Here is a 24,809-nt window from a genome sequence, read left to right as displayed (position 1 = left end):
CCTCGTAGACGTGCCCCAGACAGCCTCCACTCCTTCCAACCCCAAAATTAACAGCCATGCCTCTTTGCATGGCATACCTGTACAGATTGTGCACAAAGGTATCACTCACTATTAGGACTCTGGGTCTCTCCATCGCTGCCTGCCACCCTGACTACAAAGACTCCGCAAATGGTCACATGTGGCTCCCTATTGTGCAACAGGTGCAATGATCTACACCAAATGCTAATCTATGCATAGCCGCTCACTTCTGCTGTTCTACCAAGTCTACAATGTGCTCCACAAACATTGTGTAAAAATCACCAACTTCAAATACATGCAGAGTTACACCTACATGCCTGCATTTTCTTTTGGTGGATGTGGTGAAGGGCTAGGCTGTTAGGTGCATGGCCTACATCCTATGGTGTTTGGTCATGCACCCAACAGTCTAGGCCTTGCCCAGACCCACAACAACATAACAGAGCCATTCAGTCTAACGTGTAGCCAGGTTCCAGAATTCACAAAGGCAATATAGGCACTGGCACTTCTACCCATCCGCCGCCCCATAAAACAGCATTCCATGAAAACATGTTCCAGTTACCATAATCCACAAATCCAGTTACCATAATCCACAAACAAACCACACTGGTTGGCACCCCTGCCCACTTCCATTCACAAAGCATTATATTACTGCCAACCAAACAACACAAACTTGACACCATTGGTCCTGCTCCCAACACTCTAGTAAGTGCATAGAACCAATACTGCATAGTGCACAACAACACTTACTAATCTGCGCAATGTGGACTACCCAAGCGCATTTCAGAACCAGTTCAACCGTACTCTCTTCTATATGGACACTATTCCAACACTGCACCCAGTGGACATGTTGCAGCACTGCTCACTGCAGCATCTCCACCCATGCAGCGACAACTGTAAGAAGTAACTGCATACAAGCAATAGTGCAGAGTGCAGTACAATACTTACTTATCTGCTCAATGCAAGCTACCCAAGAACATTTTGCATCCACTTAACCGTACCCTCTTGTATATGGACAGTATTCCAACACAGCACCCATTGGACACTGCTCACTTCTGCATCTCCAGCCATGCACCGACAACTCTAAGATGTTCTAACAATCACCACACCCATGGAGCCAACAATGTATGCAATGCACCCAAACCACACACACACAAAGCAATAATGTCAAACCTACTTAGAACCAGTGGAAATACTTGTCGGTGCAAGGGCTCCTGCCATGCATCCAATGCAACATTTGAAGGGTCTTATAAAGGGCAAACCCTAGCAAATGCAAATGGTCACATGCGACTCCCTAATGTGCAACACGTGCAGTGACCTACACCATATGCTAATGTACGCATAGCAGCTCAAGTCTGCTGTTCTACCAAGTCTACAATGTCCTCCACAACCATTATGTAAAGGCCCCCACATTCGAAGACATGCAGAGTTACAACTGCTTGCCTGCATTGTGTTGTGGTGGCTGTGGTGAAGGACTAGGCTGTTGGGTGCATGGCCTACGTCCTACGGCCTTTGGCCATGCACCCACCAGTCTAGGCCTTGCCCACATCCACCACAACATAACAGAGCCATGCTGGCGAACATGAAGCTATGTGCCAGAATTCACAAAGGCAACATAGGGACTCATTTTAGATATATCCTTACCTTCGCTTTGCTGCGGCAGAGATTTTTTGCTCTCTCCACCAGAGGGCGCTCCTCTCAAGGTGGCGGCGTCGATGTCCCTCGGCGGCATCCGTCGAGCACCGACGTCATCCGTTGTATAAATGCCTCGAGCAGGCCCGTTGGCTCCAGTTCCGTTTTTTCCGTTAGCTTCGCTTCGGATCGAGATAAAACGTTGCTTCAGTTATAATAATCATGTCGTCTTCATCATCCCTAACACACCGAAAACTGGGTCTAAGAAATGCCAGAAGTGTGGGAAAAAGATGTCGCTGACCGACCCTCATTGAAATTGCCTCTGGTGCCTCGGTTTCAACCATCGAATTGATGACTGCGGTTCCTGCGGTTCCTGTCAAAGAAAGAAGAGGTAAACTGGCGGTGGGGGAGGAATCCTCAAAGTTTTCTTCGAGAGGGAAAAAAGACTTGACCGAGTCTTTGACAAAAAAAATCATAAAAAAAGAGGTCGAGGAGTAGATCCAGAAAGTCCTCTTCTTCTTCGTCTAAAAAAACAAAGAAAAGACGACACCGGTCTCCCTCTTCCTCAACTACATCTGAGGAAGTTATAATAACATGTCCAACAAAGCATGACTCCCCTAAAAAGTGGGAAGCTTTTAGAGCATCTATGATGAAGATTTTTGAGAATGCGGCCCAGACCCCTCAAAAATGTCTGATGAAGACCATGCCCCTATGCACAAAGAAAGTGACAGGGGAAGGTCTAAGACGAAGAAATCCGACAAAAAATGGTTGAGGGTGTCGAGGGTGTCTTCCAGGGAATCTTCCCAAACACCTAAAAAGAAAAACCTTCCAGTGCATAAACAGGAGGTAGAACTTAAGAAAAGGACGTTAGATTTTAATACGTCATCAAAGTCCTCGACCAAAACATGTCCGAAGCCTCCATCGAAGGCTGTCGAGCACAAGGGGTGGACGACCCAACCGAAGAAAGTTACGTTGAGTACACAATCGACGATATCGAAGACTCCTTTGACGGCGTTGATGGTCTCGACAACTCCTTCGATGACATTCATGATTCCTTCGAAATCATCGAAGACTACCTCGGCAACATTGAGGTTAATAGCTACAACATCGATGCCATTGACGCTTTTGTCGACGTCGACACCCGTTACAATGGTGAAATAAACACCAATGTTAAAACCCATACCAGAAAAGGTGTTTCACCTAGAAAATAGACATGATTTTTTCCAAACCATGTCATCCGTCATCCATATATGAAGAAATGTCGTCAGAAGATGGGGAGAAAGAAGAAGAAGATGAAGAAGAGGTTTCATCTGCAGGGGTACATTTGGTACAAGACAAGTCCCTGAGGAACTAATTAATCCTCAATATAAGGTGCAAGATCTCTATGAATGTTTGCAATCAGCAAGTGGACTGGATACTTCTCCAGAGTACGAATTTGAGAAACCTGACCCAGCAAAACATGCTGATTTAGGTTATAGAAAATTAAATTAATAGAGTTACAGAATTTATGGGATGGGGTAGAAACTCACCGGTATATCAGGATGATGATATGACTTATATCCTGTCAGGAGGACCTCAGCCAAACCCCATACTTCCTTTTCATATTGCCTTACAAAGGAGGGTTAATACTGCTTGGGAAAGACCTGAAACTATTCCAGTAGTAAATAAGAAATATGTTGCAAAGTATAGACCCTGTAAATCTGACCCAGAATACTTAAGTAAACACCCATCTCCAGAAAGTCTGGTAGTTCAAGCAGCTACATCAACTAGAAATGCTGCATACCCAACAATTCCCCCTGATAGGGATGATAAAAAGATTGATGCGTGGTCTAAAAATATTTTTACATCAGGGAGCATGGTTCTAAAATCCACAAATGTATGTTGCACTCTGGCGAGATTTACATATACCATGTGGGACTGCATGTCAGCAGCAGCTCAACAAATCCTAGAAGGTGAGGAACGTGACGGGCTCCTATCCATAGTACAGGATGGCAAGGAGGCTTCAGGGGAATGCCTTCAAGCAGGTTTGGACACTGCTGGCAGTATCAGTAGGTCCATGGCATCTAGCTCAGTGCTATGCAAATTTGCATGGCTAAGAAAATCAGGTTTTGCACTAGATGTACAATCTAGACCTCTTAATATGCCATTTGATGGCTCGAGGTTGTTTGGCAGCAAAGCGGATGAAAGTTTAGAAAAGCTGCAGATCTTCAAGGCAGCAGCAAAATCCCTCCGTGCCGCTATAAGACAACCTCAACAATGCCCCTACACAGGCTCATCTTCCTGAAGGGGTCGTCCCTTTCGTTTTTACTCCTCAGTTGGGAGAGGAAGGGGACAGGCCAGTCAAAGAGGACAAAAGAGATTTCCTCGGGGGTGAGGAAGAGGTGCTAGATCTGCCCCAGCAGCGGCATCTGTCCCTTCAGCCGCTGCTGCAGCTGCTGCAAAAGCACTCTGAGGTTTTGATCAACAAGACCCCAGTGGCAGTCAGAATCTCACAGCATCTGCAGGAATGGCGGGGCATTACCTCAGATGCTTGGGCTCTGGAAACAGTATCCCAAGGTTACTGCCTTCCTTTTCAAAAGAAACCTCAGATTCACCCACTGGGATAAAACTCTGCCAAAAATCCAGACCCGCTCCTGTTGCAGGAAGTATTAACCCTTCTACAGAAAGGTGCAATAGAACATGCACCTGTAGCGGAGAGGAACATGGGTTGGTATTCCCCATACTTCCTCATACCAAAGAAAGACGGAGGTTTGATACCCATCTTGGACTTGAGAGACTTGAACAAGTTCCTCAGGAAGGACAAGTTCAAGATGGTTACTCTTTCTCAGATCCTTCAGGCTCTCCAACTTCAAGACTGGTTGGTATCATTGGACCTTCAGGATGCTTACTTTCATGTACCAATCCATCTCAAGCACAAAAAGTACCTGAGGTTTGCGATTGGCAATTCTCACTATCAGTTTCGAGTTCTGCCATTCGAGTTGACCTCCGCCCCAAGAGTTTTCACCAAGTTGATGGCGGTAGTGGCAGCGAGTCTCAGAAGAGGGGGGATTCACGTCTACCCCTATTTGGACGATTGGATGATCAGGGCACGTTCTCCAGAACAAGGCCATGATCATCTATCCAAGACTTGCCACTTCCTTCACAAACTAGGGTTTTCTCTGAATTTAAAAAAGTCAAACATGATACCATCACAGAAGCTCCAGTTTATCGAAGCAGTCTTGGATACTTGTTTGGGCAAAGCCTCACCTCCCGAAGAGAGAGCTTACCACATTGTGCAGATGGTAATAAAATTCCAGATTACCCAGAGTCTACCAATTTTCTCAGGTTGCTCGGCCTCATGGCATCCTGCATTTTTCTGGTGCCAGAAACCAGGTTGAGTATGAGATCCCTTCAATGGGCCCTTAGGACTCAATGGTCCTAATTTTCAGGGGAAATGACAGATCTTTTACAAGTTCCAACCAGGATAGTACAGGATCTACAATGGTGGGCTTGCAAGGAACATATCCTCAAGGGAGAGTCTTTTTGGCAACCATGGCCAGAGATAACAGTAGTAACGAATGCCTCACTCACGGGGTGGGGAGCTCACACCAACTAATTGACAATTAGCGGTCGTTGGTCTCCATCGGAGTCCAAACTACACATCAACCTATTAGAGCTGAGGGCAATCAGACTAGCGCTGAAGGCCTTCCTGCCCTCTGTACGGGGAAAGAATGTCCTGATAATGACGGACAACACAGTGGCCATGTACTATTTTAACAAGAGAGGAGGAGTAGGGTCACTACCACTGTGCAGAGAAGCAATGCAGATCTGGTTCTGGGCAATACAAGAAGGGATCTCTCTGTCTGCCATTCACCTAGCAGGAGAGCAAAACACAGTGGCAGACGCTCTGAGCAGGCAGAGCACAGTCTCCCACGAGTGGGGACTAGCTCAGGAAGTCCTTCAAGAGATCTTCGCCCTTTGGGGAACCCCGCAAGTGGATCTGTTCGTGGCCATTGTCAACAGGAAGTGCAAACTGTACTGCTCAAGGGAATTTCCCCCGAGAAGAGCTCTAGGAGACGCATTCGTAGTGGAATGGGAGTTTCCTCTTCTGTATGCGTTCCCTCCAGTCCCTGTGATCCCTCAGGTAATCAGGAAGTTGAGAAAGTTCAGGAAAACAATGATCCTAATTGCCCCGGATTGGGCCAGGAGAACGTGGTACCCGGACCTTCTTGACATGTCCATCTGCCCTCCAATACGTCTTCCAAAAAGAGAAGATCTTCTCTCGCAAGAGGGAGGTCACGTTCTCCATCCAGAGGTCAACATACTCAACCTTCATGCATGTCTTCTGAGAGTTTGAGATACAAGGATTGGGACCTTCCGGATGATGTTATGGAGATTTTGCTTTCGGCCAGAAGGCCAGCAACTAAATCTCTGTACCGGTGTCGTTGGAGCAAGTTAAGTAACTGGTGCAGGGATAAGAATGTGGACCCTTTTCAATGTAATATTCCTAAGTATTATCTTTTCTGTTACATTTGGCTAATCTGGGGCTCCAGGTTAGTACGATAAAAGGATACTTAGCAGCGCTATCTATCTTTAAGCGCTCGTCAGAGAAAGAATCTTATTTTAAGATACCTTTAATAGCCCAATTTTTAAAAGGTTTAAATAATGTATTTCCACCAATACCTTTTCAAGTTCCTGTGTGGGATTTAAACTTGGTTTTAACGTTCCTTAGATGTGCTCCTTTTGAGCCTTTACATTCTTGTCCATTAAGGTTTCTTACTCTGAAAACAATACTTCTAATTGCATTGACATCAGCCCGCAGGGTAAGTGAGTTTCAGGCACTTTCTAGTGGTCCTCCTCACACCACCCTTTATAAAGATAAAGTTGTCCTTGGGGTCAAACCTTCTTTTTTGCAAAGACCGTCTCAGACTTTCATCTGTCACAAAAAATAATATGACCTACTTTCTACCCTCCTCCTCACACAAGTAAGGAAGAGGAACAACTACATAGATTAGACCCTAGAAGGGCTCTTAACTTTTATATTTCAAGACTGACAAAAATACGTCAGTGTGACCAACTGTTTGTAGGATACACTGGCTGTAAATTAGACTAGCTGTAACCAAATAAACATTATCAAGATGGATAATCTTAGCCATAACTGAGTGTTATAGGCTGGCTGGGAAAGATCCCCCTCAGGGATTGAGAGCTCATTCAACTAGGGGCATGGCAACTTCAACAGCACTATAAAGGGGTGTCCCTGTTTAAGATATTTGTGCAGCAGCCACATGGTCATCCATGCATACTTTTATAAAACATTATGCTTTGGACTCAACTACCTCTCAAGGAGGTCTATTTGCTAAATCAGTACTTCATTCGGTACATGACTAAAAGAATGTCTGTACTCCCACCTCCAATACAAAACTGCTTTGGGAGTCTATCTAAGATGAGGAATATGTGGGAGGACACAATCTATTCGAAGAACAAGTTACTTACCAACTGTAACGTTCTTTCGATTGGATGTTCCTCCCACGTATTCCTCATCTACCCTCCCAGCCTACCCTGCAGTACAGTTTACGTGCTTTACACTCTAAATTCTTTTAAGGCTTGGGTCAAAAGAAGCACGCCTTTAACTACAATTCATGGGCTCTGATACACGAAAAAACAGAACTGAAGCCAACGGGCACGCTCAAGCCATTTATACAACGGATGACATCGGTGCTCGACGGATTCCGCCGAGGGATATTGACGCTGCCGCCTCGAGAGAGCGCCCTCTGGTGGAGAGAGAAAAAAAATTCCGAAGCAGCAAAGCTGAAGGTAAGGATATATCTAAGATGAGGAATATGTGGGAGCAACATCCAATCGAAAGAGCGTTACAGTTGATAAGTAACTTGTTCTTCTATATGGAAACTATTCCAACACTGCACCCAGTGGACATGTTGCAGCACTGCTCACTGCAGCATCTCCACCCATACACCGACACCTGTAGGATGTTCTAACAATCACCACACCCATGCAACCAACAATGTGTGCAATGCAGCCAAACCACACACACAAAGCAACAATGTGACACCTACTTGCAACCAGTGGACATACCTTTTCAACCAGTGGACATACTGTTCCGTGCAAGGGCTCCAGCCCTTCATCGAAGGGGCTATGGACTTACCACACACAACACACCATAGCACACGCTATGTTTAAATGTTCATGTCATGTGGAATGCACTCCCTTTCTGCAATTCATCCTGCCACCACTCATCACAGAAAGAGATTGCCGCTGGAGCTGTCATGCCATAATGAATTCTGCCTGCAATCACCACACACGCTTGTTGCCTCTTGAGGTAACCGCAAATTGGCGTAATATGCAAGGATACCTCTAGCACACCACCATCTTCTTCTAATGAGATATATCAGATGAAGCACTTCTCACGCCCCCACCCTTTTCATCCCTTCTTCTCACCACCAGATGCCGTAAAGTATGTTTTCCAGGCCCTTTTCGCCGCCGCATTGTCCTCGGATACAACATGCCAGCGTTATTGAAAACGTATGACGCATATCACGTCACCGCACACTGCAGTGCAATCAAATTTGTAATTCTTTAAGAGCGGGTGGGGGGGCTTTCATGGGGGATTAGTGTTGTGTTGTATCCTGTGTCTTGTGTTGGTCTGTGCATTATTGGTACCTTTGACAATATTGTATCAAAGTTTTGTTTGAAATTCTAAGATCCTGTGGATATTTTTCTTATTGTTTATGCAATATGTTTTTGTTTTTATTATACGTTCCATGCTGATTACCTATTCATTGCTCTAATTGCCTATTCATTGTTCTTATTGCATTGTAACGATTTATTATCCTGAAATATGACTTTGTTGTTATTTTGTTGTTCTTTAAAAGTTAAATAAAGAGGATAAAACAAAAATAAATTGACCGCGCAGCGAACAGGGAAATGGGACGCCGAAGCAGAGCCAGATATGATTAATTTTAGTGGCCACACTGTTACGTACAAGAGCCCCAGCCATGCACACAATGCCTTAGGGGCTTGGTACACACACCACAACACTATCCTCCGAGAACAGCATGGCAGCGTTTCCCAAAAACTTTGACGCATAGCACGCTCTTCCCTCCAGCCAACCATGTTTGCCGACATCACGGCGTACTGCAAGCCAATGACACTTCTGTCCGCAGAGCGAACAGGAAAAGGGGTCTGTGGAGCGGAGCCAGATATCAAACATTTTTTGAGATGTACATTTCAGTTCTTTGCAACAAAGTACTCGTCGAATTTCCACCAAACACAAAAAAGCATGCTTTCTGAACCAAGCCCCCTGTCCTGCTGCAATTCTGGTGAAAATCCCTCCAGCCGTTCGCCCTGTAGCCATGCGCGCAGTTTTTCCCGATTCAGTCTATGGAAAGAAAAAAAAATGTGGGACCCCCCTATAACTTTGCCCCCCTGCACCAACCCTCACCAAACTTGCCAAAAAAAATTCAGAACGGGCCATATACTTTTTTTTGCAAGTTTGCTGACGATTCCTCCAGGGGGGAGGAGGGGCGAAATTATAAGGCGCCAAAAAAGTGGTATTCCTGTGGGTTTAGCAACTTAAACATAACTGCATGGCTGCTACCGCAGGCCGTGTAATCACTTATAAAGTATATTCAGACTGTTTATTGTTTTAGAACTATATATCAGGAGGAAATCAGCTGCAGGAAAGTATTTCCTTATGTGAGTCTTTTTTCAGAGCTTACACTCTTGCAACAATAGAGTGTATGCACAGATAATGTACGCTGTCTCTCTGAGAGCTATATGCTGCAAGCAAACCGATGCAAACCTATGCTTGTTATGATGTGTACATAAGAGACAATAAGCTTTACAGCAAGACGTTTTCTTTCGTAGCGCAGACACTGCTTTCCGAATTAGACAGTCATGTGTAGTATTCGTTACCATGCAATGCTAAAGAGCAGGGTTCAAACATAAAAGCAAAGGAACTGTATTTGTGCTTGATTGCACAGTGAAGTGGAGCATCCACGAGCATACAAATGTATGGAAGAAATGTTGAGAAAAATAAAAGTCATGTGTTGAAAGAAAGTCAAATCTTTCAAGGAGATTTCATCATATTTAAAACTCAACTAACCAGTTGGTATAGTGCTTATGTTAACAGGAAAACTTCAGTTGCAGTTTAGTTGAAATTTAGTTAGTAAGGTAGGGTAACAGTATGGGCAGCCATGGTTTAAGAAATATTTCAAGGTCAAAGTACTGGAAACATAAGAAGGTAAAAGAGGAACCTTCAAACAAAAGAACCAATTAACTCTCTTAGAAGATAAGGGTATAGCATGTAAGTTCTTCAGAGTGCATTCCTCTAGCTATCAGGAAGAGGAATACAGGTATTTAGTATTCAATGAGAAGTCACAGGATGGGAGGAGTTTAATTGCAATAATGGTACTTCTATGTGTCTTGTCTCTTCTCACCTATTCATGCAGTAGATGTAAAGAAGCTTAAATCTGTTCCTTTTTTTATTTTATCCACTTCTCCTTTAAAGTCCAGCTGTTATTTCTATCAGCTGTAGGCGTGACACTCTTGGGTCTGTGGGGTTCAGCAGCACCTGTGAATCAGGTAAGGCAGGATCCTGACAGTTGGATGGCCATGCACTATGTATATTGGGCTCTCGAGAGTATTTGACAGGTCTAAAGTAAAAGTTCTTTCATTTCCTCTTAGCGCCAGGCTGGGTTCTTTCTTACAGCTTTAAAAAGCATGAGCGACCTCTGCTATCTCTCCAGCAACGCCTGCCATAATTCTGCAACCTCTGGCCCTGGAGTGGAGCCTGGAGCTTGTGCTTTTTAAAAAATAGTTTGTTGCATGTTTGTTTATTTGTTTGTTTTTTATTTCTAATGCGCTCCAAACCTGAAGGTATCAGGGCGCAGGGGTTACAAGTAAATTCTCAGCTTGGTTACGCAGATAAATAAATAGAAATACATTACATATACAGGTATAGATAAAGTGGATACAAGGCAATAAAAGTACACTGTGTAAACAATCATATGATGAGCACAGAAGAGGAGAAGCTAGAACAGGGTGAAGGAAACAAGATTAGTGGGCAGAGAGAGGTAGTACCCGCAGGGTGTACTACATTGGAGAACAAGGTGGCCAGCAGGGTGGACTGAGAGCAAGGAGGGGGCGGTCCTAGTGATCAGTAGATTTCAGCCAGTTAATGCAGTTGGATCTAAAGTTCTGGTAAGATTGAGCCACGGATTGAGGGTGGCAGAGAGTCCAGAGCTGGGCTGCTTTGGTCGGAAAGCTACTACCTCTCACCTTAGATAGTTTAAATCTTGGGATGCTGAGGCAATTGGTATTGACTAATCTGGTTGGTCTAGTAGAGGTCCTTCTAAGGAATCTCTCTGAGAGGTAGCTGGGAGCGGCAGCGTTTAAAGATTTATGAGAGAGAGAGAGAGAGAGAGAGAGAGAGAGAGAGAGAGACGCAGTTTTCAGCTTGATTTTATCATTGGTGGATAGCCAGTTGTTTTGTCGCTTAATTTCAGATAGGGTCTCTCCTAGCCACTCCAAGACCCGCTATAAAGGAATTATTTTGGAGGGTTTGGATTTTGCTGATGATTGCTTTGTTGGAGCCAATGTAGAGGGCGTTACAGTAATCAAGCCTAGACAGAATGAGGGCTCTGGCCAGGATGATGCTGCTGTTGTCAGAGAGAAAGGGTTTGCCAGTTCTAACCAATTTACAGGTGTAAGATATAGTAGAGGCCAGGGTATTGACTTGTTTGTTGAATGAGAGGGTTGAGTCGAGGTAGAAACCTAGGGTTTTTACCTCACTGGCCACTTTGATAAGGTTGCCGTCAATAATCTATGAAGAGTATTCATGCCATAGTTTTTTGAGGTTGGTGGGGGTACCCACAGTGATGATCTCTGTTTTGTCATCATTCAGGCAAAGACCATGAGTTGCCATGCCTGGATGATGAGGTAGACTCTATTCACCATGGCCAAATCCTCTGCATAATCCCCTGAAAGTGGGAGGAGAATCTGTGTATCATCCGCATAATTAGTGTAGGTGATACCAAGATTGTCCAGATCATCGAAGAGGGGCTTGGTGAATATGTTATACAGAGTGGGAGAAACACAGGATCCATGGGGTACTCCACGGGTGATGGGCATTGGGGTTTGCAGCTGCTGTGGAGGAGAATACCCTCATAGTCCTGTCACTTAGAAATGACTTCAACAGACTATTTGAAAAAATGGGCAAGCTCCAGATTGCCTGAGGCCACCCAGGCCTGGGCAGTGGAAGCAGCATGGCGTGATGCCTTCATGTCTGTTACTTTATGGTTTTGAGCTATGGTGCTCGTCTGGGGCTAAGGCAGAGCAGAGCTGAGTGCAGCAGCCAGCCACACAGAGGCACGTGGGATTCCTCTCCGGGCTGAGCAGACCCAGCTTGGCCCACCTCTCAGACTAGAAGCCTGCCTTTGCTCTCTGATGATGACAGCCCAAGCAATCTGCCAGTGGTTCCTGTTTTGCATTGTTGGATCGCACTGAGGCATGAGGCAAAAAGCAAAGGTAAGTGCAATGAACTGTGCCAGAAATGTCTTCATTTTAATTATCTAGGAAGATGAAATGACCAAGGCTGCCCACCAGCATTAAACACTGTGTAAATAGCAACGCTTATATTCAGTATGCCTTGGTGGTCTTTCTTTAGAAAGTATTGATTTCCCACCACAGAGTGCTTCTGAATATTGCTTATTGGTCACCTGCTGGTGGGAATAGAGGAATCGAGCTGGAATTCCCAGTCAATGCTCCAGACAAGTAGTGTGTTTACATGCCAGGGCCGGCCCATCCGCGCAGGCACTATTTACGCACAGAAGCCCCCAATCTTGTGGTTGTTTAATACATAGTAGCAGTGGCCAGATGGCATGGCAACAATGACCTTGCATATTGCAACAAAAAGTTGTGGTCATCATTGCCTCGCCGTCGGGCACAAATAACATAGGCTGCCGCAGCATGTGTGATATCTCATCAGTGCACCTCAAGCCTGCTATTCTGCAGTTTGTGTGCATATTGCCCGTGGGAACAGTTAGATGCGCAACAGGGCTGTTGCGGTGTAGCTGCACCTGTAATACAGTAAGGACCAAACCACCAGAGAGTTTTTTCGGCTGTGGACTGTTTAACACACACTCTGTAAATATTATTTTTATGTAATGTCCCGTAGGTATAGCGCTTTGCTTTGAATCAGCCCGGAAGCGTCTGTGTAAGGGAAGGGGGTGGAGGTTAATTGAAGAGGACCCCCGACGAGTACCCTGCGGGCCTGGGAGCCTGGCATGGTTCTGAATAGGCCACATTTAAAAGAACCTCTGCCTTTGTTGGGCATTCGCCACCACCACCGTTATGTCCCATTGAAATTCTAATGTATGAGATGACAAAGGCCATTGCTCTGTCAGCAGGGCAGGCTCCCCAGCTCTAAAATCAGCCACAGATACCTCACAGTTGAAAATGTTTACTTCTAATATAAATAATTTCCCTTTCAAAAGAAAAAAAAACCTGGGAACTGAGGGAGGAAAGGGTGAATCCGAGGCCTTCAGCAAACTGTATTTATGGTAAGGCACATCCCTGCCCTGGCGCTACGGGCAACATGTGCCTTAGAGGGACCCACATCACCCCTCCGCCGGGCCCTACAGATAGGGCCTCAGGGTGTTTACATTGCTGGCAAGCTTTGCACCCCACCAAGCATTGTCTGTCCCTCTCCTCTGTCACTCTACTTCTCTTCACACACCTGGGATCAGGCCTAGATGCCCCTCTTCTCTTTTGCTCCTGTCAGTGTTAGTTTTGGGTCCATACCAGTGTGTGCCTGAAGTTATGATGGAGGAGCACCGTGTTTGAACAATAATTACTTTGACAGTCGAAACAGCTTCCCTTGTATCCCTGATATCCATCCTAGCAGTGCCTGTACCCCATACAAAAACATCTCTGTGTGTGTGGGTATCCCTCTCATTGTGTACTCAGTGCGTACTATGCCTGCATCAACACTGTCACCCTGGCTGGGTACATCGCAGGTGTGGTGTTCACCATCCTATTTTCTGAAAATGAAATTGTGGTGTTCAATTTGCTTAACAAATCTCTTCCTAATGTGTTAATGGGTCTGTCTTTTGAATACAATAATGGTGCTTTGGTATGCTGTGTCCTTATTGTCAATGGTAAATCATTTGTCAGAGGAACCTCTTGGATGGTCCCCAAAAGGTCTTGCATGTCCAATTTCTTGTTGGATAATGTGAATCCCTCTTCCTTTATACAGGATCTAGTAGTTCCAGTATCTATTAGTAAGGGACAGTCCCTCCGTCCTATTTGAACTGATACCTTTGGCTCCTCTTCGGGGCCTTCAGTTGCTGCTAGGACAGGACATACTCTTACTTCCTGTGGGCACCCCATTGTAAGAGTGTATTGCTCGAAGATGTACATGGATTTCCTCCCATCACTGTGACTCCTGTTTAATGAGGCACCTCATTGTGCCCCAATATAGTCACTTTCTCTGGTACTAGTGTCTTCGCTTGTGCCTGTAGTACTCTCACTGTACTCTGGAATTCAGCTCCTCCGAGGGCCAGTCCTGGTCCCTGTGGAGGCATGAGCTGTGTCTGGATATGCTGCACACGCATGTGTGACTCCGGCACCATTTGTACCTGCTGAGGTGGTACGTATGTCTGTTTATACTGCTGCTATGGCTGTATTCCTTCCTGCTGTCCTGTTTGTTGAATAAGTTGTCATGTTTGTGCAAAGAGACCGAAATGTACGCTGGCAAAACACTGTCCTCTACACCGGGCCCAATATACCTATATCCAAATCCTCTTCCCCTTAGTTAATATCCCCTTCCCATCTGATACTGCTGCATGTACACATTTACTCCCCCTGCGTGTGCGAACCCAGGCTGTTGCATATTTATGAATCCGGGCTGCTGTTACATCTGGTGTATTCCCCACTGTGGGTTATATTGTGCTTGTATGTATCCCCCTTGTTGTACTACAGCTGGCACTGAAAGCCCCCATATTGGGCAGGTTGAACGCTGACTTTTCCTGTTAGCACTGCCCCTTCCATGCCTATTTTGGCAAGTTTTCTCTGCACACGTTTGTTTTCTGACTGTACCGCGTTGTCTACTGCATCCTTGTCTTTTTCCTGTTTTCTTTTGCAGTAATGTATAGTAGTAGACTGTATTTCGGCCATCCCTTTGCTTCGTTCCTGACAACTTTTTCTAGGGAACCTTATATATCGGTGGGCAGCCCCCTCACTAGAATATTATAGAATAGAGGTATTTTATCACCCCAGGACTGCTTATTCTCTTGTGTAGACATTTCTTGGATTGATCATATGTATTCTGCAAGGTCCTAATCTGGCTTCATTTTTCATGCAAATATTGATCCCATATCTGATGTGGATACAGCTCTCTCAGAGCCTTCCATACGTGTGCTCTGTAATTATTAAAAGGTGCCTGTCATGTATGTTAAAGCCTAACTTTACCCCAGCGTATCCTGCTTGCTGCCAAATCTTATCACTACGTTCCCCCACCAATACTGCAAATAAGCTTTTAATGTCCCCTATGGCCAATGGGATGACTTCTGTCTCCTTCTCAAATACATATATGCACTTGCTGGCCCTGCCATTAGTGAAGGTAAACTGTAAACCAAATTATCCCTGTCCATTCTCTGCCAGGGTAGGCAATGCACTTCCCCTTTTGACTGCTGTAGAAGGGACTGCTCTGTGTGTGCTTGGTGCCTAGCACCTCATCGTTGTCTTTTTACTACTGCCATACTTGTTTTCTACATTGAAGCCTGTCCCCCAAGCCCCCTGTGTTTTTCTCTCTTTCCTCTTCCTCCCCTTCTTTTCTCCTCCTTCCTCTAAAACCCATTCGTTAAATCACATGTGTTGAATTCGTCATCCGTATTGTCACTGCCACTGCTATCTTCACAATCTGATGCAAAATGAGTACCCTATGTTGTATCTGGTTTGCCTTCTCCCATGACCTCTCCCCAGTCATCCATTTTAAATTGTACGCATCCTACTATCCATCTCTGCTGGTCTTCCCTCTTTCCCTGCTCATTCCCTTTTTTCTCTATTCTACTCTACACTGCCTTTTCTGCTTCTCTAAACATTGAGTCACGTTGCTGCTGTGTGCTTGTTTTAATGCCTGCTAAATATTTGTTTTCCCTTTCCCTTCCTCAATCCCAGAATGAGGGTATGACTCTGCCTTGTTTTTATTTATTTTCTCCTTGTCCGGGTATGCTTGCTTAGGGTTTTTTTATTCTGCGCCTGGTTTTAACGGTGGATAGAATGCATAGGGAGAGGGCAGAGCACTATTATTCTCCTCCTCCCTTTTTTCTCTTTTTTAGTTTCTTCCAACAGTTTACAGAGACCTAAAATGTCCTGCCTCTTTTTAAACTTCACACCTTTGTATGTTGCCAACAAATATTAGTATATACTGTCGATTGTATCCTGAAAACCCTTTCCCACTCTGTCCCCTACCCACTGAAAGTGGTATTTTATTATTTGATCGCGATTGTGGGGCAATATTTTGCACATATTATCAAGGGGTGCTTCCATAAAATAAGGTGTCATTATTGGGCCCTTTTCCTAATTCTTTAGAGTACTCTTTGTTTCCCCCTCTATTCTTGGCCCTTTTACTTTTATCTCAAAAAATGTTTACCCCTTCCTTAATCACACTCTCGCACTCACTCTTATACTTAGCATCTTACTCTTCAACCCTATTTTGTTCACACTGGCCTTCTCCTCAGTCCCTGCCCTTTCACACCACTCAGACACAATGGCCCGTCTTATTAGTTTCAGTTAGTACACAAATGGCCTTGTCCGCAAGCCTGCCACCTTAACAATGATGCCCTATGTTAATGTGCCTGGGGTTCGGTTGCTCCTCCCTTCGTTCAACCGTGCCCCTTGCATGTGCTACACAGCTCCTCTGATTTAACATGTTTAATTGGCTCTGGCCCTTCCGGGACTTCCACAGCCACACTAAACTGAACAACACACTAACTACACCTTATCACACTACTACTGCTTTGACAAAACACCAATGCATATGCCTTTTCTTCACTATCTTCGTTACTCTTTAACCCGTACAAACTAAAAATCACCCAGCTATACCAATTGCCTGCACTACGCACAACTCTCGTCTAACAAGGTCTGCCACTTTACTACGCAACCCTCTGCTCCAACGCAGATGTGCCACCATCCAGTCACTCCCTTTCGGGTGAGTGGACCTAAAATCTATGAGTATTATGGCCAATTGCCCTCCACCTTTAGAGGGTGCATCCTTTCTTTCTTTCTTTCTTTCTTTCTTTCTTTCTTTCTTTCTTTCTTTCTTTCTTTCTTTCTTTCTTTCTTTCTTTCTTTCTTTCTTTCTTTCTTTCTTTCTTTCTTTCTTTCTTTCAATTATTGGAGGGGTGGGAGGACCCATGCAGGCGCTTCCCCATCCTAAAGGATGATGTGCACCAGACCCACCAATCATTATTTAGCTTACATAAACTCACAACTCCTCCCACCGCCCCGTCTGCCTCACAAAATCCAACATCACACTGCTCCTCCTCCTGCCTCTCACCCGTCACCTCCCAGCAAAGTCCTCCCACTCAGCTCATCTCATAAAATGTATCCCTCCCTCTACCTGCGTGTTCATGCACAGGTACACTTGCATATCCTTCTTTGGAGATTCTCAAGTCGTCTCGACCCCGCAGTCTTCCTTTAAAGGCCAGTACCCCCTTCCAAGAGAAGGGAGCATTCTGACCTTTAAGACCTATGTGAACTCAGCATCTGCACGGCATCCTTGGTGTTGAGCTCTTAGGACTGGTCTGCAAACACTGTCCAGCACTCAACCGGGAGTATGGCTGGAATACCCACGTCTGATCGGGAAAGCTGATTCCCCTTATGGGCCACCAAAAATGTACTGTGGGTCGCCTCAGAACTCAGAAAAGTAGTCCAAAAAAGGAGTATACACCAGGCAAGAAGTCACACAATTTATTCTGGGCTCAGATACAGCTGGGAAAACGAAATTCAAACAGAATGCGGAACAGTACTGCATTAAAAGCACTGTGAAAATATGCCCCCAAAATGAAAACTTTTATAATCGTACAGACTAATTAGCATCAAATCATATTGCAACATTAGGTCAATCCTCCAAAGGAGGCTAATTGACAGTGCTACAATGTTCCCCTATAGCGGGACATCCATTATCGAAAAATTACTGGATCCTGCAAATGCTACCACAACACCCTTCATCACCTCTGTAATGTCTTAGTCCAGCCCATAATTCTCACATCATAGTGCCAAAACATTGAGACATTTGTGATGACCAGCAGATCTTTATTCATCTGTGCCGGATGCCTCCATCCATTTCTCAAGAGAACACAACCGATGATGACACTACAAGAACCTTGAACTGTTGACAAGTTACCGGTGTGATGTTGCATTTTAGGAACGATTCGGACCACGTCCCAGGCTGAGATGTGCTGTGGGGCAATTTAAAACGGCCATGGAACATTTTGAAACAGTCAGTAGACCAGTTTCATAAACAAATATGCCAAATTATAAAATGCTTGTGCATTCACTGCCTTCCTCTGCACCCATGAGCTTCGCTTCCTGACCTCGAAAGTATCAAAGGCTGCTCATCTCTTACAACATGGTGCTGGAACATGATGTTTCCAATGTGCAGCCAGGCTGCTGGGCAGATTGATAAAATGTGAATTTATTTCTAATAAAAACAAGCTACAAGGCCTGTTTACAGTGCCTGGGTCTAATGTTAAGCCTTACATACTTAACTCTTATTCAAGATATACTACCCATATGTTATTTATCAAGGACACAATTTGATGGGGTCAGCTTAGTGCATAGGTAGGACTCTGTGGCTATCAACAAAGCCCACTCCATTTAGTGGGTTAATCCCGCAGCTGATAAGTTTGTTCCTCTTTACCACGCTGAACGTGCATTTTTACGACGAGCGCAAGAAAAGATCACTGAAATGTCCTTAAGAGATAGACACAGAGTATAGCCACATTGTTTCAAGATGGCTACCTGCTAGTGCACAGAAAGAGAAACATGTGACAAGGGCCATGAAATATGGTCACTAGGCAACGGTTCCCACAATAGAACACAGAGGAGAAGGTACGCGCTCGCAGTATCTTCAACAAGGTAAGCTATACGAGTATAATGAAGAACACATGGGTAACAGAGATCCGTTTTTGAAATGTAACTGACATTGTTAAAAATCACTTAGCACAGTTAGGAGATTGATGCTTTAAGATGACACTGCATTTATGCATGAATGTGGGAGGCGTTCTCTGCGAGATCCCACATAAGCATCACATTAAGTAAATGACAGATGCGAGCAATGGAAATATAGTAACGGGACGGTGAGCATCAGCAAGTTTTAAAAAAAAAATAGGCAACCGTCCATTAAGGACGTTACTTTATTGAGGCACAGAAAAAGAAAAGATTTAAAAAAGGGAAAGTAAGAATGACTTGCCGGACAGCAACAAGCATCAGTAATACACGTGGTGCCTGCTATTTAGCATTAATAAGAGTGAGAACCACACTCAGGGGACAAGACAGGACGTTATGGGCCGTTACATAACAGTGTTGGACAGTAACTGGTCCCATAAGAAGTGCATGAAAGGCGCTGGCCTTTAAACACACTGGCACAAAGAAAAGAAGCAGGCTGGAAGAGGATGATATGTCTAAGATAAATAGTTCAAAATTAGACCATATAGCTGTTTAAAACAGAGAGCGGTAAGGCAACTACATTGGGCATGTGTTCAGGGACAATTACTGGAAATGACTATCGTAGACAATGCTAGAGATAGACAATTTGAACAAAAGGAATGAAAAACAACTAAGTAATGGAGGGTTTTGTGTTGTGCATGTTATACCTCAAGATGATGCCGTGGTAACCAGACACCTGGCGCAAAAAATTCAGAAAACTGGAATCGAAAGGTAATAATTTACCGGAGGTTGTGCTCTACCCTTTGTCTGGGTACCAAAAGACCTCTGTAGAGTTATAATGGTATTAGATATGTGAATTTGAATATCACAAACATGAATATATATTTATATTTCCTCTCCTTCAGAGACTGCTATGAGACTCAGCCACAATATGCAGTGATAAAAGCACAGGCCAAACTCATAATTACCCTAGTGATATGGTGGAATTGCACCCCAGTGAATCTCCTACAGATTTGTACTTTTCAATACTTTTTGTAGACCGAATGAAGTGATTTGTTCAAGATACAATCAACTACTGTCCTGGCGAAGGTCTGTGTATTAATTAATAAAACACATGGTGGATGAATGGATTTTGTTATGGAGGGCTGAAACACTTTGGTGTCAACATGTTTTTTTATCCAATTAATGTTTTGAAATTTCTTTATAAAAACATACAGATATGATGGAACAATGAATCTCGTGGGAAGTTGAAAGATATGACATTACAGAAAAAGACTGAATCATGAAAGTGTTTTTCACAAAATGTATAACACTGGAAAAAACAACTGCACCTCATGTATACAAATGTTTAAAGTTAAGCATCTACAACATATCATATTCCCGGTAAATGCTTGCAGTAAAAAAGTGTTTGCACTATAAAAAAGCACTTTTGCTAACCCCTTTTGCACACCCTTTGTATGACTGAATGTATTGTGGTATTTTATGAAAGATTTATTGAAAGGAATTGGAAATGTGTTGGAATAAAAATGAATATTATAAATCTTTGTATATGTTTTTTCTAAAACACAGTTTGGAATTTTCAATATGCAGCCATGAAATTCTGATAAACTGTAAGTGTTACGAGGTAACTGTTTGAAATCAAACTAGGAGGAGAGGGTAATGTGTGTTATCTGTCTGTGTTATCTGTCATTTTTCACGGATTCTATATGAATCCATGTTAAATATTTGGTGTGAGGCATATATGCGTACAAACAATGCACATAGCCCAGGTGTGCGTGGATTTGCATTCATTTTTTTGCAATTCATGAAAGTTGCATGAGAGGACTTCAGTCTAGGACCTGTTCTATGGGCAGGTGCCCTCTCCACAGTCCGCAGCCACATTTTAGCTCACTGTACCTTTCACAAAGGAGGAATATCCATTTGCATTTCAGTCTTTGTCTCGCCTACTTGAGCAGTCCAGCACCAAAATGCTGTGGCAATCCTCCTTTGAACAAGAGTACCAACAACAACCCCAGACACGTATTTCGGCCTAGTTAGCCCTCATCAGTGAGGTGGAGCTGTGCCTCTCTAGCACTGTGAGCAAGGGGTCCACGTCTGGGTAACCCTAGGTAACTTAGGGTGATCAACCCTGAGTACCTTAAACATAGAAAAAGAGGTACGGGCGCCCCTCTGCGAGAACGTACACGGCTTAATGACCTATTCTATGGGAAGGTGCCGACTCAAGAGTCTGCAGCCACATTTTAGCTCACTGTAGCTTTCACATAGCTTTGTACAAATGTTGGCAGTGTCCCCCATGCCATGTCTACTTCATTTAAAATGCCCCAGTCATTGTACAGGTGTATAGTGCATAGTGTGACCAGTATTGTACATGGGCAAGACAGCATTTACATGGTACCAGCATATAAAGTCATCCAAAAGACAAGAGGATTGTGTTTCGCAAAATAAGTTGCCACAATAGACATAAACTAGTATTGTTGGAGTAACACATCTCAATTATTGTTATTAATCTCAGAGAAATTGCATTTTGACTAGAGAATGTTTTCAAAGTGTATTTGACACCATGGAGAGAACAACATACCTCACCAACGTCAAACGAATCAGCCTCCTTGGCACTTTTTCTTTTCACTGCCTGCAGAATGGAGAATAAAATAAAAAAGTATTCAGACATGTTACAATCGCTTTAAAATACCTTTGATACGTGGCATTGTCAGTAACTCGCTAAAACATATACCACATTCATAAAAACCTATCTGAGCAAATATGAAGGCCCAAACTCCTGTCAGTACAAAATGTCCACCGCTACCACACTTAGTGCAGCTCTTCTTCCTTACTCAAGGGACATCCTTCCAGCTTTGAAAGACTCAGCAAAATAAATACAGGAAATACTGGACCAAGGATGTAAGGTTAAATAAAACTTTATTTTGACAATCATTTGATTTGTTATCAAGTCAGGCACTGGTCTGCTCTTGACTAGCTGTCAACAATGATGAGTATCCCACTATGCATTAACTGTTATAACACCCAGCATACATTGTAGTCTTTCAAGCAATCTTTCTTAAGATTCCAGCGTACATGATATTCCTTCCGGGCGTCACTCACTGCTTTAGGAATTCTCACTCCGAAGAGTGACATGCACTATGTTTATTCAATGCTCATTTACCAAGATGCTACAGGAGATACACATCAGAGTTTTACAAGCTATGTATTCTTAAAATGTACCTTATTCAAGATGGCTCAAGCGTTTTAACTCCTACTTGCATTGTACTCTGCATTTTTCCAATTTGGGTTTTTCAATACCCCTAGAATCTTGCGCTTTAATTTAGAGCATGCATCAGATCTGTTCAATGTGTCTTTCTCGAAAGTCCTCTAAACATTAATTATCTAAGTCCAAACATTAAACTCAGTCTTATAATGTTAGGCTCCTGCAATTGGTCTTTAGGCTCAGCTGTTTCTGTTTCTTATCTGGGCTTCCATTGCATCTTCTCCCTCTAGTTCCAGTTGTCCAGCTACTGGTACCTACTCCTGTCCTGCTACAGGTAGTTACATTCTTCATGTCCCTCTCTCCAATCTGCCAGTTGGGGAAAGGCGTCAGGATTTCATTCAGAATCTTCCCTCAGCCTAAGCAGCTGCCTGCTATCCTTCAGTTTGCATTCCTTCTCTCAGCACTACTCAGGTCTGCTCTGCTTGTGTAGGGGTTCTCACTCCCTCTGCATAGCTGTACAACAGCTCTTTGTCATGTCATATCAGCTGAACTGGAGGATGACAGTCTGACTGAAGCCAGGCTGACAAGTGTTGATGTGTTGTACAATGCTGTCATTAGAACTTGAAAAGCCTTCTTTGCCCTACCAATTCGCTACAAGGTTTTTGGATTGTTTTTGGACATGTATGTGCGATGACTGGCAGAAAAGAGGAGAATGAACCTCCTGAGGTAGTCAATGATTACCAAACATTACACTTGAGTAATCTTCTTTACCGGCAGTTTGATATTCTGGTTGCCCTGAACATTGCGTGATGCCGTTCCCTATGGAGTCCTAAATGCATAACCATGGTTGTGGTCAGGGAGCACTTTTCAAGTGTTCTTTCCCGATCGGGCACCTGTGTAATCTCCACAATTGATATTAGAGATGGACTATTAGCATTTGGAATGTTGCCGATTGCCCACATAAACTGGATGGCAATAACCTGATGCTAAATGGTCAAATCGGCTGGTTAAATCAGGCTTTTATCCATCTTATGGATGTTGCAGCACCTGCCAATATCATCTGGAAATATTGAATGTGTGGATGGATTCAGACTTCCTCTGCCACTCAATTAGTTCATCTGCAGGGCATATGGTAATGGTCAAAATCTGATGTAATACCTTTCTATAATCACCTCAGTTCCTGTATCACTTTGGGGCTGGAGGAATGGGAGACAAATAGTCTTTAAAATTCACATTTTATCAAACTTTCTAACTTGGCCATGGATCATTGCTCTGCACTCTACTAGCACTTTGCCTGTTCATTGCGGGATCATTTTCCCTAGAGGTGACGGCTGATGACATTGATTGCCCTAGGATACTTAGAGAACAAGTATAATCTTGAAGGAATGTCTCCAAATCTTTTCCTCCGGCTTCGCTCAGATACTTATTTCAGGAAACGCCTTCCATTTGAGACACCTGTAAGTATTCCTGGTGTTAGCCCTGGACAGTGCAATATGTGATAGGCTGTGCATCTGCTTCTCTAGGCTGTCATGAATATTACCTGCTTATGTGATATAACTTGCTTTGCATTTGCTAGTCCTGTTGGTGTATTTTATTATTTAGATCAGAAACACATTCTGTCACCCTATATTAAGCCAAACCACTTGGTGAGTAGCCTCTTTTCATTAATGAGAATCAGCACAAGTACCTGATCTCGCTTCTTGGATGTGCATAGGTGTGCTTTCTTGTCATACACTGTCTTCTGTTTCTTACTAACCCCATGTGTTCATTGGTTTCTTCATAATTGTTGTCCACATTTATATGACATTATCTTCTCTGCCCACTTCATATTCAATACACGTTGTGGAATTCTATCATACATGAGTTCAATTGGGGAAAACATGGTTAAAATTTGAGTTTTCCTGACAGGACCTTTTTGAGTCATATTAGGGAGGTAAAGCTGAGCTTCTCTAGGGCACAGTGAACAAGGAGTTCTCTTGCTTGAATTAACCCTAATAACTTAAGATATTTCTCCTCTATGAAGGGTGCAGTGAGGTAAAGCATGGCTGTGGACCCTTCAGAGTTGACCATATTCCATAGAATATGCTATTTGAGCCATGTTTGATCTCCATAGAGTGGCTCCCGCATCCTTTGTAAGTTATGTAAAACATTGCGTTTTACCCTCAGTTACTAAGGGTAATGCAGCGTTAGAGCGGCTCAGCATAACCTCACTGATGAGGCCCAACAAGGCCAAAATACATGTCTGGGGCTGATGATCATACCCTTGTTCAAAGGAGAGTGAGCTGAAACATGGTCGTAGACCTTCTTGAATGGAATACATTCCATGAAACAGGCAATTTGAGCCATGTCCATCCATTCTTGTAAGAGGGGATCTAAACACGTTTTATACATCTTGGAGTATTGTACCAAATGGTGAGACCCAACACATCTAAATGTTGCTGCATATACCTCAACTAAGAGATTGTGCATGCCAAGTACCTTGCTAGCATGTCTTCTATGATCATGTGCAACAAAGAAGTCTTTATACTGGGGCATCATTTGGGGCATCATTAAGCCTATAATTCCAAGAGCTACAGTGGCAAACAAATATGGAATACTAGATTCCTAATGTGCAATAAATGTCCATGTATTTCGGAATGCCAAATATAATGCAGGTAATCATCTTTTTGTACCATTTATAAGGCATGTGCACTAGTTTGTCCGCAGGACACCGCTGCCTTTCTTACTGTGCACCTTAATTTGGCAGATTAATTGGTGTACATATATTTAACTTGCTGGTGTGATGTACTGT

The 24,809-nt window shown here is 43.7% G+C and overlaps 1 protein-coding gene across 1 annotated transcript in view; it reads right to left on the bottom strand.

The window, feature by feature from the left end:
* LOC138527198 (uncharacterized) overlaps window positions 1-24,809 on the bottom strand; it is a 121,449-nt gene that overhangs the window by 80,661 nt on the left and 15,979 nt on the right. Inside the window, exon 2 of the mRNA XM_069638309.1 lies at window positions 21,395-21,445. Coding sequence (XP_069494410.1) covers window positions 21,395-21,445 — 51 coding nt within the window. The remainder of the gene's footprint in view (window positions 1-21,394; window positions 21,446-24,809) is intronic.

This window comes from Ambystoma mexicanum, chromosome 14 (genome assembly GCF_040938575.1).
Source record: "Ambystoma mexicanum isolate Mex_15411 chromosome 14, UKY_AmexF1_1, whole genome shotgun sequence".
Taxonomy (NCBI): domain Eukaryota; kingdom Metazoa; phylum Chordata; class Amphibia; order Caudata; family Ambystomatidae; genus Ambystoma; species Ambystoma mexicanum.
Note: the sequence above shows the minus strand (reverse complement) of the source record. Positions and strands in the feature narration are given on the sequence as shown.